We start from the raw sequence: 17,129 nt of genomic DNA, 5'->3' as shown, positions 1-17,129 counted from the left end.
AAAGATAAAAGTTACATGTCTTAGAAAGCGTAAACGAGGTAGCGTGCCAAGGTAGGCTTTATTCGCTACTTCATAATGTGGCGTGGAACATTTTCTAATAATTTTTAATTTTAATAATTAACTTTAATAATTAATTTCAAAGAAATCATCAAGAGTCTCTTGACAAGAGAGTTTGTATTGTCGTATATTTATTGCATATTCAGCTCATATAGATGCAATCTCATGTAAAATTGAAACACAAAGATCAGATCGTTCGATTCATCATACACATATTTACCAATTATGCGTGTCAAATAAATTAGGTAAATAAATTAGAAAATAAAGAGTATTCAATCGAATATTTGTATAGCACAGATCTCCAAGGAATGTTCTGCAGGATGTTTTAAAGGCATTCTAGTGTCCTGAGAACTTTCCTCTGTTTCCAGGAAAATCTCTGAAATAAAGTGTGCTATATAGATAATTGTAGATATTGTTGTTTTTATGATTACAGATCGACTATTTTAAATGTAATTTTAATTAAAATGAAATAAATAACAAAATGTACAGAGTAGTCCCAACTTGTAATAAAATAAATAATTGCACAACTATAAATATTATACTTCATTTTAAAGCTGTAATTAAAAAAAAATTACACATATTGTCGTTTGTTTTTGAAACATATTTCTAAAAAATTTAAAAACTTTACAAGAAGCATCGTTGATTTTGCAATTTATCGACTTTTCCTTTTACAGATATTCGTATTCTTTACGTTTTACTTGAAGTATTTGAGAACTTACAGAGGATAGTAAATTAAATTACGCGGGTTCCCTCGTTGTATGCACCTTAACAATGGGCAACATCAAAGTCGAAAGCCGACCGAAAGGCGGCGCACCTTACTTCGATGCAGCATCAGCAACGAAATTGGAGTCACTTCGATGTAGCAACTCTTACAGCGCCTGCATTAACTTGAGTTTAATTTGCATCTATCTGGCAACATTAATCGTACTACTAAATCAAACTATCGTCGAGGCAACAAGTTGCGATCAACATGGTAAGAACATATGTAAAACTTCAATTGTTGTCAGTATCAAGTGGAGTAATTAGTCAAAAATTGCTCCTGCATTAATAATGTGCCATGTTTACTGATTACGTCGTAAATCCATAAGTTTGGAAAAAAAAGAGATTATTTCGCAAAAGAAATTATAAAATCGCTTCTAAAATATAAATCAGGATGCATTTATAGTGCGTTTAACGAAAGTTTATTACTCCACATGTTTTGCACTTTGTCAACGCAGCCGGCAACGTGACAAGCTTCTTGAGTATATCACACGAATTTTCGTGATTTTTTGGCGGTAGATTTAAACATTTTTTATATAATATATGTATAGATAATTATTATATAATATATAGATAATTTAGATAATTATAGATAATTATTAATTGTAGATTATAATTTTGTTTGCAGATTCGAATAGACCAGATGATGCATACTCAACATTGTTTGATCCCGATGAAAGCTTTATATTACCGAAAGAAGTCATACCTCTCCATTACGATATTTATTTGTATCCAAAGCTTAAAGAGGGTACATTTTCCGGAAAGGTGACCATTCTCATTAATGTCACACAGGACTACAACAAGAAATTCATAGCTCTCCATCAAAAGAATCTTAACGTCAAATCTGCAAAATTAATAATGTACGATTTGAATGAAGACTATGAAATTAATATTTCTTCCGTCAGCAAGCCTACTAAATATGAAATATTTATCATAACAACTGAAAACGATATTAAATCTGGATTATATAACTTGAGCCTAGAATTTGACGGAAGTCTAAAAGACAAAATAGACGGATTTTATTCCAGCACATATCAGTATATAAGTGATGAAATTAATGAAATCAGGTAATATAAATTAACTATTTTACAAATAAATAATACACAAATTTTGTGATAAATTTAATATATTTTTTATTCCGTGGCAAAATTATAAGTTTGTACGTTTTTTAATCAACAGATACATTGGAACTACTCAGTTTCAGCCAACTTATGCTAGAAAAGCTTTCCCGTGTTTCGATGAACCCCATTTCAAGGCAACATTTTCGATAAAACTAGTTTGTCCTATGGATGATGGCTACCATGTTTTGTCCAATATGAATATAAAAGTATGCGGATAATTTTCGGCAATTAAAAAATTATCGTTTCTTCCGAAAATTTATATTAAACAATTAAACTATTGAACAGTTTATTGAGGAATTATTTTTTGTTTTAGAATACGCAGGAGCATACACCAGAACGTAATTTAGCAACAGTAACCTTTGCAAAAACTGTACGTATGTCCACATACCTAGTTGCTTTTATTATTAGTGACTTTGTCAGTACAAGTAAAATGGTGAAGAACTTAGATGGGCGAGAATTTCCAATTAGTGTTTATACCACAAGACTTCAGTCAAAGGAGAACAGAGATTTCGCAGTGGATATTGGCGTGAAAGCTTTCGAATATTATATAAACTTATTCAAAATTGATTATCCATTACCAAAACTCGGTAAATATACAACAATATTGGGAGTACAAATTAGTTCGGTCCGTTTTCCAAAAGATGATCGCCTCCAAAGACGAGTCATTTTTTCGAGATGGAATTCGAAATTTCCTGAGAGATGGGAAAAAGTAGTAACCAGCGATGGACAATAATTAATTTGTTCATTCATTTTGTTTTGAAATAAATGTATTTTTGAACACAAAAATCAGACCGAACTAATTTGTACACCTAATAGATAACAAAAAAAATTATTAATTGAAATACAGATAAAATTTGTTATATAAGTTTAAAATTCTCAATAAATTTATTAAATTCTTAAATACATATAAATACATATAAAACTTTATCTGTTATGCAGATATGGTTGGGATTCCCGATTTTAAGTCCGGTGCTATGGAAAATTGGGGCTTAGTGACTTACAGAGAAACACGGTTGATTTATAATGACCGTAATAACTCCATTTATGATAAGCGCGCAGTAATTAACGTAATCTGCCACGAAATAGCACACATGTGGTTTGGAAATCTCGGTAAATATATATCATATGTCAATTAAGTGTGGATTCATGAAAACGCAAGATATACTTTTTTCAGTTACTGTAAATTGGTGGAACGATATATGGCTTAATGAAGGTTTCGCTACATTCATGGCTTATAAATGTTCAGACGCGATTGTACCAAACCAGGGATATGTTAGTTAATTCCTAATAATGATATAATCATACATTAATGTAACAATTGAATATATGATAAATATATTTTAATAATATATAAATATTATTTTTAGATGGAGGAATTCCCTGTTCAAGTAATGCAGAATGTATTTGTTTCCGATTCAAAATTAAGCTCTCATCCTATCATTAATAATATTCAAAATACAGATGATATTGCATCATTCTTTGATGATATATCTTATCAAAAAGTACGCAAATTTAATACCTTGTTTTTGTAATAATTGTTTTATTTCATTGATATACTTAAACCACTATCTATTTTAGGGTGCATCTGTAATCCGCATGATGGAAAATTTCTTTGGATCTGATGTTTTCTTTAGTGCAATTAATACCTATTTGAATAAGTATGCCTATGAAAATGCAGAGACCGAAAACCTCTTCGACGTTTTGCAAGATGCCGTTGGAAACAAATTAAACGTAACAGACGTAATGGACACTTGGACTCGACAAGAAGGCTTCCCAGTTATTAATGTAAAAAAGTCTGCAAATAAATTTGTATTAACCCAGAAACGATTTTTGGACGATCCAGATGCCAAATCTGATCCTTCAAAATCAAATTATGGGTAAGTTACTTTATTTCGTATTAATCGATAAAACTTATTTCAAAATTATCACATCTTTCAGATATCGATGGACCATACCCATCACTTATATCACTAACAGAAACAAGAAACCTACTCTTGTATGGTTTGACAGGAATTCAAACAAAGGTTTGATTTCATAATTTACAATAATTTTTACGAATTGTTTTTACGTTTATTTTACTCTTTTTTGTAAAACTTTATATTTTACAGTGGTGATTAAGGTCAACAGACGTACCAAATGGATTAAATTAAATGCAGGTCAAGTTGGCTTTTATCAAGTTAATTACAAAAAGGAATGGAAAACTTTCAAGGACCTGCTTCATTCTCATCACACGGTAAAATTGCAATTTTTGCGTTAACGCAAGTATTATAACCAAAAAATTATTACTTTATCGATTAATACATTATTCTCACTTCTTAATTAATATTCTTCTTAAAAATTTACTTACACTATTCAACAAAATTAAAGCATCACCTGTTTCATCTTGCAAAAAAAGGAGGCAAATTTCTAGATAAAATAACTTCGTCAAAAATCATTGTATCAAAATGTTTGAAAAAGTATCTTAAAGCTTGAAAATTTTACTTTTCAAACCGATACTTAAAAAAAAAAAACAATTTTACTGATATTTCGTGAAGTTACATAAACATAAATAAAAATGCGTTAAACGGCAAAATTTTTTACAAAATTTGAGAAATTCTACGGCGCGAACTAAAAATTGTTCGCAAATGCGGTTTGAAACAAAAAAGGTCATTTTTATTTTAACATTGAATAACTCAATGAAAAAAATCTCACAAAAGTCAGAAAAAAGCAAGTTAAAGGTAAAGATTCAATTTTTCGAAAATAAATCGCATTATTTGTACACAATTTTTAATTCGCGCCGTGCAATCTCACAAATTTTGTATAAAATTTCAAGATTTGATGCATCTTCATTTTTGTTTGTGTAACTTCATGAAATATCGGCAAGACTGTTTCTTAAATAACTGTTCTGAAAAGTAAAGATTTCAAGCTTTAAAAATATCTCGATACGATGATTTTTTATGAAATTATTCTATCTCTAAATTTGCCTATTTTTGCAGGGTGGAACAGATGATACTTTAATTTTGTTGAGCAGTGTATTATACCTACTCTTTTTTTTATTGCAGAGAATATCCTCATTGGATCGAGCGAATCTTTTGAGTGACATGTTTAGTTTAGCTGATGCGGGGGAGATTGAATATAACACTGTAATGGATATAAGTGTATATCTTATCAAGGAAAATCACGCTCTTCCATGGGCGGTTGCGAAATCAAAATTGATGACAATGTATACTCTATTAACTTCTTCATCTGAACCAAATATTGCAGACAAATTTCAGGCAATATATTAATTAAATCGTTAAAAATTTTTTAATACCGTTATGAATATTATTTTTTGAATGTATATAATACATTTTTCAGTCTTTCATATTAATATTGCTAGACACCGCTTACAAAAATGTCATTTGGATTGATAATATGACTGAAGTTATGCCATTAACACACATGGACAGAACACTGCGATCGATGGTGATCGAATTGACTTGCGCAATGGGTTCGCCTGACTGCCTGAAAAGAGTCGGAGAGCTTTTTAAGGAATGGCTAATAGAAGATAAGCCGCAACATCCTGATATTCGCGAATTGATTTATTACTATGGTTGGTCTATCTAATATAAATATTCATTCCCCCCCCTAAAATCATTTAATTATCAAGAAGTTTTAATAGAACGCAAAATCTTTCATTAGGTATGCGTTATCATTCAGATGAGAATGATTGGAATGTTATGTTTGAAAAATTTAAAGACGAGATCGATCCCAGTGAAAAGAATAAAATAATGATGGGGTTAGCAGGCATAAACTCTACTAAGGTCCTACAGGAGTTAGTATTGAATCCAGTGAATCGACAATTCTTAAAATACATTTTTTAATAAAAATTAAATGATAATATCTATTCTTTTTTAGATATATTTCCAGAGCAGTTGATGAGAAATATGTTCGCACTCAAGATTTCTTGAATTGCTTGATTGTGATTTCCAGAAATCCCGATGGTACATCGTTAGTATGGGACTGGGTACGCGAAAACTGGGAATTTTTGGTGAACAGATACAGTCTAAATGATCGTTATCTTGGTCAACTTATACCATCTATTACACGTTCTTTCGCTACACAAAGTAGACTAGATGAGATAAAAGCCTTCTTCGAGAAATATTCTGAAGCTGGTGCCGGTGCTGCCAGTCGAGCCAGAACTCTCGAGATAGTATCAAAAAATATCAAATGGATCGCTAAAAATGCTAAAATAATTGATAAGTGGTTCTTAAAAAACTGGCCGATTAATAAGTTCTATTAAATGTACAAAAAAACAGTATATAAGACAGTTGAAAAAGATAAAAGACTTAACACATTAATTTTTAACAATTATATACTTAAAGACAAATTTTTCTTAAATTTTGATATGATATGCTTCAATTATTGAAAGTTAACTAATAGCCTGAAGATAATCGTGATTTTGTATGTTATTACAAAAAACATTGTCACAAAAGAAACATCATTTTTACAAAATATGGTCTTCAAGGAAATTATTCAAAACGTTAAAATTACACTGCGATCTTTTGATCTAGTCACACAATTATCATATTAATAATTACCTGCAAATATGCTAAATATATATAAAGGCAGTTTTGATCATATATATTACATTTTATTGTTAATCAGTGATTATTATCTTTAAATGTAAATTTTTTGTCTCACACAACACGCAAGGTTTGAAAATTCGTAAACATTGGATCTATTTTAAGATTAATCGCATTTTTCAAATGGCTGGTAATCAATAAAACATTATGGAGAAGAATATGATGTATTTTTTAAACTTGTTTATTTTGAAAAAATTAAATACAATATTTGAATAAGTTTTGTGATAAAAATTAGATTTTTATTGCTTATATAGTTTAAAAATTAAAATATTTCTAAAACATGGTGACTTTAAAATTTATAATACTAAACGATAATAATAAATATGACACTACGAATTTGAAATAAATAAAGATAGTACAAGATATATAAGAGCCAATCACAAAACTTGATGCATAAATTAAATTATATTTTTAATAATAACAGTTATGTAATACAAAAGGACTAGTAAGAGTCAGATAAATAGGAACATTTTATCAAATATTTAAATAAAAGTACTAAGATACTATGATATAATCAAAAAATAAACTTTATTTTACCAAATCTACAAATTAATATCACATGTTTCAGCTATATAATTCAATTCTCTTCAGATGTACAAAACTTATATATCAAAAATCTATCTTATTATATTCTAAAACGCAAAATAAATATATACGGTAAAAGCGCTATTTTGAAGAAAAAAGATGTGATGAACATTCTGGACAAGATAAAATCGTTTAGTGAACAAAGATTTTACTAGTCCGTTTGTATTACATAACTATTATTTTTAAATTAATATTTTTAATGTACTTAGATTATAAGAATTCAAGAATAACGTCCAACTTTAAGAGTTCTTGCTTTACATGTTTCTATAAATTTATATAAACATATTTTATAATATTAAGAAGTATTATAGAAGACTACAATGAAAAAATTAAAAATATATTTTAATTGTACTAGAAATCATTCACACATATCTATATAAATTAATCTTATATGCGACGATATGAATGAAAGCGTTCCTAATTATACTTTCAAAAATACGATATGAATACGCTCTACTTATTAGCTTCGCCTCGTAAGCAGAAGGGTGGGAGTCGTTAATTACATCAATTTCGACGAATGTTAATGAACGCTTATGTGTACGCAACGGTTAATTCAAGTCAATTTTGCTAGCGAATTTGAATGCAAGTCGGCTGTCACCGACATTGTGTAATATCCAATTAAGAACGATTTTCGTCAGAGGTTCGGCTCTTGCATATCGTCACCAACAGCACTTAAACGCGCAGTTTCTCTCGGATAATCGAGCAAGAAGGAGATCGAGAAGTGAAATTGAATGATAGATTAACTAAGATACGGTTCCACAAAATGTTTAATTTATGAGTCTCCTTCGTATTGTGTTTAAGTACTTTTTATCGTATTTCTTGTACTTCGCGTAGTGTTTCTTGTATTTTAATTTACGTCCATCAAAAAAGCTTATGAGAAGCAAATATATACACGAAAACAAAGTATGTATGATTTGTCCAAAAAAATAATTATATTTATAATTTTCAAATAATAAATAATAATTAATAATGAGAGAATAGAGAATTCTGAGTATTTTCCTGTGCTTTTATTTTTAAATAAGTAGGATATGTGAAAATGAAATCGTTAAAGTCGAAAGAACTCTCAGAGACATTTGTGATAGAACGTATCGCATTGTTGTAAAGAGGGAATAAATATTTTTTAGAAAATATTATCAATTGATAGAATTACATTTCTTCTTGTAATTTATTTGTATAGAAAAAAGAATTACTTCTTTTAGAGAAATATTTTTGAGTATTTTTGACAGTAATTTTTGAAATAAACAAATTACTAAGAAATTTTACAATAATTTTTAACATATTTAAAAATATTTATTCCTGATAATCATCACACTCTGTAAAATAATTTAGTAATTCTATAAATATATAAGATTCTTGTATAGATTCTTAAAATAGCAATGCAAAAAAAATTTCTAAAAATTAATAGAAAAATAACTGAAAAGTAAAACTGATTACTTTTTATAAATAACTATATGACTGTAACATATTTTACTTTTCAGAATTCTATTAAAATTTTTATAATATCAACACAACAAATTGTGATTACCTTGACTTTGTCGAAAGAGACGTGAAATCAAAGAACAAAAACGAAAGAGAGTTAATAGAAATAATGCTACTAAAAGCAACAGGATTATTGTCAATCGGGTAGATTGGAAAATTTTATGTAGCATGGAAATTTTCCAGACGCACAGAGATAAAAACATTTGCTATAAAAACTCTACGAGGGATTGCATATTCTCATTTGTATTTCATATAGTAATCAGCTTGTCACTCGATATGCGGGTAACGTGTTGATGAATTAATCCGAATACGAAAGTTACGTGTCCTAGAAAGTGTCCTAGAACGAGCAAGGTGAGTTTTATTATATTTCGCAGTTTTATTTATACTGTTAGACAATATTACTATCTTCAGAATACAATTTGTTTTGAACTACCCAATGAAAATTATATATATATATATATATAATTTTATATATATAAAATATATTATTTTTATATGTAATTATATTTAATTTTATATAATTATATATAATTAAATATAAAACACAGTAGTGCAATACCCTGACTTCGATTGAATAAAATTTTCACTTATAAATTCTGCTACATTAATAATAATAATAATATATTTTTTTGTAATAAAATTGTACACTTATTATTTATATAAAATTCAAATTTTCAACTAATTCGTAATAGTATTATGAAGAAATGATTCAACAAATCTTATATTTCATAATTGAAGTTTATATGCGCGACAGAACACGTGTGCATTCTATAGATAGTGCGCCACATATTAATTTATCTCACATACCGAGTGCAGTGGACTGTGGCGCATGTACCTTTTAACTGCAATAATTTATTTCTAACAAGTCACCGAGAGAGTTTGTATCGTCATTTATTACCCACATTAAGCTCATATAGATGCTGCCTACGTCACGTAAAATTGGAGCACAAAGACCCATTTTGATCAGTTACATCGTGTTCGACAAAAAGTCACTTTTTTCCCTTCAAAATACCATTCCCCAAAGATCTTTATCGTACTAAATACAATGTTGGTAAAATTTTCGTAGCACGCCAGAATATTGAATAAATTGAGGTGAAATATTTGTAACCATTTTCAATATTTTTACGGCATAACAAGACCTTATTTTTATAGTCTACAAGTCTACAGCATATAAAATATAAGTCAAGAATTTTTTAATAAATTTTAATTTAGAATTGCACGACTAATTTTTTGAATTTTGAATTACTTTATATAATTATACAGTTTAATGAAAAAAATAATTTTTTTCTTTTTGAAAAGTGTATGTATTATACTAGTACATAGTACTAGGGAGATTTATGCTGAATATGATGTCGTCGGAATTTGTATATGTAAGTACATTAGAATTTTTAAAGTAAAGTAGAACATAATAAATTGGAATAACTTTTAGCCTATTTTACTCCAATATATCCTAATACACAAATTTTGATGATGGCATCATTATACGAAAAAAATCTTCGATATATGTACTGTTGTGAACAGAACGGTTGCAAAACTTTTTTTAAAATGAATTTTAAAACTCAACCTTGCTTTTGGACAGGATTTACGTAAATGTTAAATCTATACTCGTAAGTAAGAACCAATCGCTCGGCAAGCAATCTCCATTTTGAAACTCATCGAAAGAAAATGTTGCAACCGTTCTAATGTATTATGACATTTCGGAGAAAATTTGATTGTTGAATTGTAGCATACGTGTTTATCAATCATGTATATGGAAAAAATATTTAATCGGTTAGTTTTATTGTTACTTTTACAATTACAGAATGGATCCTACTCGCTATAAATGGGGAAAGTGGGGTAATTATGCGCGTAATGGTTTGGCATTTACTCGATAGATGAAGATAGATGTTAGGAATTTTTTAGTAGAGTCTCTAGTACAGGGATAATAAATGTAATCTGAATATATAAAAGTGAGATGTCTCAACTGATAAAATGCGTAATGTATATTGTATCAAATAACAATAAAATGTACTAAGAATTTCGCGGTTTAATTCAACACTACTCAAAGAAGGATCACTTGTTCCACCCTGCAAAAATAGATAAATTTTGAGATAGAATAACTTCTCGAAATCGAACAATCTCGAAATTTGCCTATTTTTGTAGGGTGGAACGAGTGATCCTTTAATTCTTTTGAGTAGTGTATATTATCGATTTACACACAACGATTTTTAAACAACACCGAATGCGCACCAGTTCTGCTAATGAAAAAATCATTTAAAAAAGGTAAATTACAAAGGTAAATTAAATTTAAATTTATAATGCACAATGCGAGATTTATTGAATTCTAAACACCAAGTTAAGAAAATGAGTTTTATTGTAATAAATAGTGATTTAAAAATAGATAATATTATAGATAATTCTTGTATTCTGTTTAAAATGAATAAGTAATACGAAATGTTTGCTTCACAATATATCATTTTGTTGTCGCCTCAATACACTTACATATCGTAAATTTCAAAAGTCAATTGCACATGCGGGCTGCTGAATATTAATTATTAGTAATTGTATTTCAAATGATAAAAACCCAGAATGTTGTACATACTATACTATCTTCTTACTCGAGCGTCGTAGTACAAATGTTAACAGGTAGTATCATCGTCGTGACACAGGGCAACTTTACGTAAACAATAGGACATAGGACAATAACTAAAAAATAATTTTCAAATATTTATTTAATATTTTACATTAATATTAGTTAAATGTATTTTCGTTTGATTTTTTATCCATTTTAAAAAATATAAAAACTTTATGTTCATTTTTTATATTATGAACAGCTATTTTCAACTTGTTTATTTTACAATTATCAAATTTTTTTTTATAGATATTTGATCATCTTTACATCTTGTGTAAGGAACTTCTGAAGGATACTAAATTAAATTATTCGGTTTTCCTTCGTTGTATGTCTCTCAATAATGGGCAACAACAAAGTCGAAAGCCGACCGAAAGGCGGCGCTCTTCGTCTCAATTCAACACCAGCAAAGATATCGGAGCCACTTTGTAATAACAATACCATTTCCGCTCTCCTCTGTTTTACCTGCGGTGCCTGCTTTATCTTGAGTTTAATCTGCACTTGTCTGGCAATATTAGTCGTTCTGCTGGACCAGACTGTCGAGGCAGCGAGCAACAGTCGACACAGTGAGAGAACGAAAAATTCAACTAATATTAGTGACACAGTGGAATAGTTTCCACGATCAAAAATTGCTCTTGTATTATACGTAATAATGTGTATTAATCACGTCTCAGATCCACAGTTTCTAAAAAAAATTGTATCATGAGAAAAAGACAAAACGCGAAATACAAATTGGAATATATATTTGTACATTTAATGAAAATTTAATCAATGAGTTATCATTTTGTCAACACAGTCGGCAAAGTGACAAGCTTCTGTCTGACACGAGTTTCATGATTGCTTGGCGGTAGATTTAAAAGTTCCTTTATAGATAATGTTCTCTTGAGATACAGCAAAATAGAGCATTTTCCAATATTTTAAAATTTGTTGAAGTCTATTTTTGAAAAATAAAGAAATTGCTTTATTACTGAAGATAGATTTGTTTATATACTTCTTTAAAAAATAATAATAGTAAATTTTATTAATAATATTTTATTTAAAATAATATTTGCAGTATAATGCAAATATTATTTTACTATATTATTGCCCATTAAAAATAACACATCACTTTCCAAAAATATTTTGTTCGGATTAATTTTCGCTTCGACTTGGTTATAGCTCTCCTTAAAGTTTTGGGCTGAATCGAACAGTAGCTAAATTTTATTTTCAACCTATATTACGGAATAGTAGCCAGTATTTTATTCCCTTATTGCTTACATCATCATGTAAGATCAATCAAATGCGATATCTGTCAGAGTAAAGACTGCTGCTTTAGGATTTATCTGTGTACAACGATAAATTATAATTATTTATAGATAACTAAAGATAACTAAAGTTACAGATATTAATTTTGTTTGTAGATTCGAATAGACCAGAGGCATATACAACAATGTTTAATCCCGATGAAAACTTCAGATTGCCAAAAGAAGTCGTACCTATCCATTATGACCTGTACTTGCATCCGAAGGTTAAAGAAGGCACATTTTCCGGAAAGGTGACCATCCTCATTGATGTTAAGCAAGACAACAACAGAACGTCCATAGCTCTACATCAAAAAGATCTCAATATTACATCTGTAAAATTAATAACGTACGGACTAGATGAAGACTATGAAATTAATATTTCTTCCGTCAGCAAGCCTACTAAATATGAAATATTTATCATAACAACTGAAAACGATATTAAATCCGGATTATATAATCTGAGCCTAGAATTTGATGGAAGTCTCAAGGACAAAATAGTCGGATTTTATAATAGCAAATATCAATATAAAAATGATAAAATTAAAGAAACTAGGTAATATAAATTTTTTATTCTACTAATAAGAAATACACAAACTTTGTAATAAAATTGATTAATTTTTCTATTCGCTAATATAGTAAAATAAATTATAATACATGTATTCCGTACATTTTTTAAATCATTAGGTACATTGCGACTACCAAATTTGAGCCAACTTATGCTAGACAAGCTTTTCCATGTTTCGATGAACCCAATTTTAAGGCGGAATTTTCGATAAAACTGGTTCATCCTATGAATGACTGCTACAGTGCCTTATCCAATATGAATATAAAGGTATTCAAATAATTTTTTGCTGTATAATAATTGCTATTTCTTTCGAAATACTATAAAACTATTAAAGAGTTTATCGAGAATTCATTTTTTGTAGAGTACACAATTACATACACCGGAACATGATCTAGCAACAGTGACTTTCGCAAAAACTGTACCTATGTCCACATATTTGGCTTGTTTTATTATCAGTGACTTTGTTGGCACAAGTAGAATGGCAAACGGCTTAAATGATCGAAAATTTCCGATCACTGTCTATACCACAAGACTGCAATCGAAGGAGAAAAGAGATTTTGCTTTGGATATTGGCGTGAAAGCTGTCGAATATTACATAAACTTATTCAAAATTGATTATCCATTACCAAAACTCGGTAAATATGCAAGAATGATATACAAAAAAACGAATAAGTGATTGAAATAAAATTAAATTTATCATATATGTTTAATGATCTGGATAGATTTATTCTATATATAAACTTTATCTATTTATTTATTTATACAGATATGGCTGGCATTCCCGATTTTATATCCGGCGCTATGGAGAATTGGGGTTTAGTGACTTATAGGGAAACAAGAATGCTTTATGATAACAGTAGTAACTCCATTTATGATAAGCGCGATGTCATTAATGTAATCTGTCACGAATTAGCACATATGTGGTTTGGAAATCTCGGTAAATATTTTATACCAATCAACTGTGGATTAATAAATACGTAAGAAAACGTAAGTTTCTTTTTTTAGTCACCATGAAGTGGTGGAATGATTTATGGCTCAACGAAGGTTTTGCTACATTCATGGCATCTAAATGTTCAGATGCGATTCTACCAAATCAGGGATATGTTAGTTTTTTAATAATCTAATTAAATGATTGACATAAATGTTTAAAATATGATATTACACGTATGTATAATATCTAATGCTGTTTTTAGATGGAAGCATTTCCTGTTGAGGTAATGCAGAATGTCTTCGTTCCTGACTCAAAATTGAGCTCTCATCCTATAGTTCATAATGTCCAAAATGCAGATGATATTACATCATTCTTTGATGGAATATCTTATAAAAAGGTACGTGAGTACAGTACATTGTTTGATAATCATTTTTGCATTTTTTATTAATTTCATATTGTTTCATTTATGTACTCAAACTATCTATTGTAGGGAGCATCTATAATCCGTATGATGGAAAATTTTTTCGGATCTGATGTCTTCTTCAGTGCTATTAGTACCTATTTGAATAAGTTTGCCTATGAGAACGCAGAGACAGCTGATCTCTTTGAGGTTTTACAAGATGCGGTTGGAAACAAATTAAATGTAACAGCTATAATGGATACTTGGACTCGACAAGAAGGCTTCCCTGTTATTAATGTGAAAAAGTTTGAAAACAAATATGTATTAACCCAGAAACGATTTTTAGACGATCAAGATGCCAAATCCGATCCTTCAAAATCTACTTATGGGTGAGTTTATCTTGGAAATACTAATCGACTATCTTATTTCAAAATTATGTTACATCTTTCAGATATCGATGGACCATACCTATTGTTTATATCACTAATAGAAACGAAGTACCTACTCTTGTATGGTTTGATAAGGATGCAAATGAAGGTTTGAATTTTAATCACATAATTTACAATCTTTTTGCACGAATTATTATCATTTCCTTATTTTCTCTTGTAAAATTTTATATTTTACAGTGATGATCGAAGTCGACGAACGTACGAAGTGGTGTAAATTAAATGCTGGTCAAGTTGGTTTCTATCGAATTAATTATAACGAAGAATGGGAAACATTCAGTGAACTACTTCGGTCCCACCATACGGTAAAGCATTATGTAATTTTTATGTTATTATATAATATATATTATTCAATATATATATATAATGTTATAATTTAATGCAAACGTTAAATAAAAACTATGACTTACAAATTAACAAATTATTTTTAATATCTTCGAAAGTTTTTTTATTACATATACTTTTCTTTTCTTTGTATTACAGAGAATATCAATGTTGGATCGAGCAAATCTTTTGGATGATATGTTTAGTTTAGCTGAGGCCGGTGAGATCGAATACGATACCGTGTTGAATATAAGTATGTATCTCACCGAGGAGTATCATTCTCTTCCATGGGCGGTTGCAAAGTCGAAACTGATAACGATGTATATTCTGTTAACTTCCTCGACTGAGCCATTTATTGCGAACACGTTTAAGGTAATGTCAATCAAAAGCGTTAAAAATTACTGTGCCGTTGCAAATATTATTTTTATATAATTCATTTTAGTACTTCGTCTCGATATTGGTAGACACCATTTACAAGGATGTAACTTGGGACGTTGATGACACAATTGAAGAAGACGTATCGCACATTGATAATAGAGTGCGACCAACAGTAATTGAATTGGCTTGTGCAATGGGTTCATCTGAATGCTTGAAAAGAGCCGGAGAGCTTTTTAAGGAATGGCTGATAGAGGAGAAGCCGCAGCATCCTGATGTTCGCGAATTGGTTTATTACTATGGTTAGTCTATCTAATAGAATCATTCATTTCCTATATATTATTTGAGTGTTAAGAAATTTTAATGGAATGCGCAAAATCTTTTATTAGGTATGCGCTATCATTCTGATGCAAGCGAATGGAGTATCATGTTTGAAAGATTTAAAGACGAGACTGATCCTGGCGAGAAAAATAAAATAATGGCAGGATTAGCAGGAATAAAATCCACCGACGTTTTAAAGGAGTGAGTATTAAATTTACTTACAACAATTTTTATAACACATTTTTTATTAAAAGTCAAATAATATAATTTAAAAAAAAACCAAAATACAATATAATTTTTTTTTTAGGTATATTATCAGAGCAACTGATGAAAGATTTGTCCGTGCTCAAGATTTCTTGAAATGCTTGATTATGATTTCCAAAAATCCCGACGGTACATTGTTAGTATGGGATTGGGTGCGCGAGAACTGGGAATTCTTAGTGAACAGATACACGTTGAATGATCGATATCTTGGTGATCTTATACCATCCATTACAAGTTCCTTCGCTACACAAACGAAACTAGACGAGATAAAAGCTTTCTTTGAAAAATATCCTGAAGCCGGTGCCGGTGCGGACGGTCGAGCTAAAACTCTCGAGACAGTCTCGAAGAATATCAGGTGGCTTGCTAAAAATATCAAAAAATTTGATAAATGGTTTTCAGAAAACTGGCCATTTAATAAAACCCGTTAAACGTACCAACAAAAGTATTTTGATATACAAGATAGTTAAAAAGGAAGGAAGACTTAATACACACCGATTTTTAACAGTTATGCATGAAGACAACTTTTTTAATTTTAATACTCGATGCATCAACTGCTGAAAATCATGACAGCCTGAAAATAACTAATTGTGATTTTTGTATGTTAATTACTATAAAGAAAATGAAACTATTACAAATAAAAACATCAAATTTTCCTGCAAAGTACAGTGAACAAGAAAACTGTATTTAATACGCTAAAATTGCATTGTGTGTGATCAAATTTATTCTGTCATGTAATTAGTAATTGTGAAAAAAGTTATCAGATATGTTAAATATGAAGTACCAATATGCATTTATGCGAAGCATATGCCTTTTATGCAACGCATTTATAAATCTTGATACTGAAATATATACAATTTTATAGAAATATAATTTTGCGATTATAAATATAGCACGTTTATATTGTTAACAAGTGATTTTTTCCCCAGTTATATAAATTTTTGATTGTCATGAAAAGCACATTCTACAATTGCATAAACGTATACAAATGCACTTTTAAAAATTGACCA

General features: G+C 29.3%; 1 protein-coding gene across 1 annotated transcript; it reads left to right on the top strand.

Annotated features, from left to right (window-relative positions):
- Positions 1-828: 828 nt before the first annotated feature.
- On the top strand, positions 829-16,688 carry LOC108772112 (uncharacterized). The gene is made up of 27 exons (XM_018537566.1): positions 829-1,030; positions 1,445-1,883; positions 1,996-2,143; positions 2,251-2,524; positions 2,877-3,047; positions 3,112-3,209; positions 3,305-3,439; positions 3,516-3,814; positions 3,876-3,961; positions 4,046-4,170; positions 4,979-5,191; positions 5,274-5,508; positions 5,598-5,730; positions 5,814-6,188; positions 11,535-11,779; positions 12,614-13,049; positions 13,181-13,328; positions 13,423-13,696; positions 14,067-14,164; positions 14,255-14,389; positions 14,483-14,781; positions 14,844-14,929; positions 15,019-15,143; positions 15,322-15,534; positions 15,605-15,839; positions 15,927-16,059; positions 16,166-16,688. The coding sequence occupies exons 1-27, from the start codon at positions 829-831 to the stop codon at positions 16,548-16,550; spliced, it is 5,745 nt and encodes a 1,914-aa protein (XP_018393068.1). The 3' UTR covers positions 16,551-16,688.
- Positions 16,689-17,129: the final 441 nt, after the last annotated feature.

The sequence above is a fragment of the Cyphomyrmex costatus genome, unplaced genomic scaffold (genome assembly GCF_001594065.2).
Source record: "Cyphomyrmex costatus isolate MS0001 unplaced genomic scaffold, Ccosl1.0 scaffold18, whole genome shotgun sequence".
NCBI classification, from domain to species: Eukaryota; Metazoa; Arthropoda; class Insecta; order Hymenoptera; family Formicidae; genus Cyphomyrmex; species Cyphomyrmex costatus.
The sequence above is the reverse complement of the archived record's forward strand: the minus strand, read 5'-3'. Positions and strand labels throughout refer to the sequence as shown.

What these genes read in the sequence shown, in the direction of transcription:
- LOC108772112 (XM_018537566.1), top strand. Translation starts at nt 829, where the DNA reads ATGGGCAACATCAAAGTCGAAAGCCGACCGAAAGGCGGCGCACCTTAC. An exon ending in ATGATATATCTTATCAAAAA is followed by an intron (nt 3,440 to 3,515) that starts GTACGCAAATTT and finishes TATCTATTTTAG; the next exon opens with GGTGCATCTGTAATCCGCAT. An exon ending in CCTTCAAAATCAAATTATGG is followed by an intron (nt 3,815 to 3,875) that starts GTAAGTTACTTT and finishes CACATCTTTCAG; the next exon opens with ATATCGATGGACCATACCCA.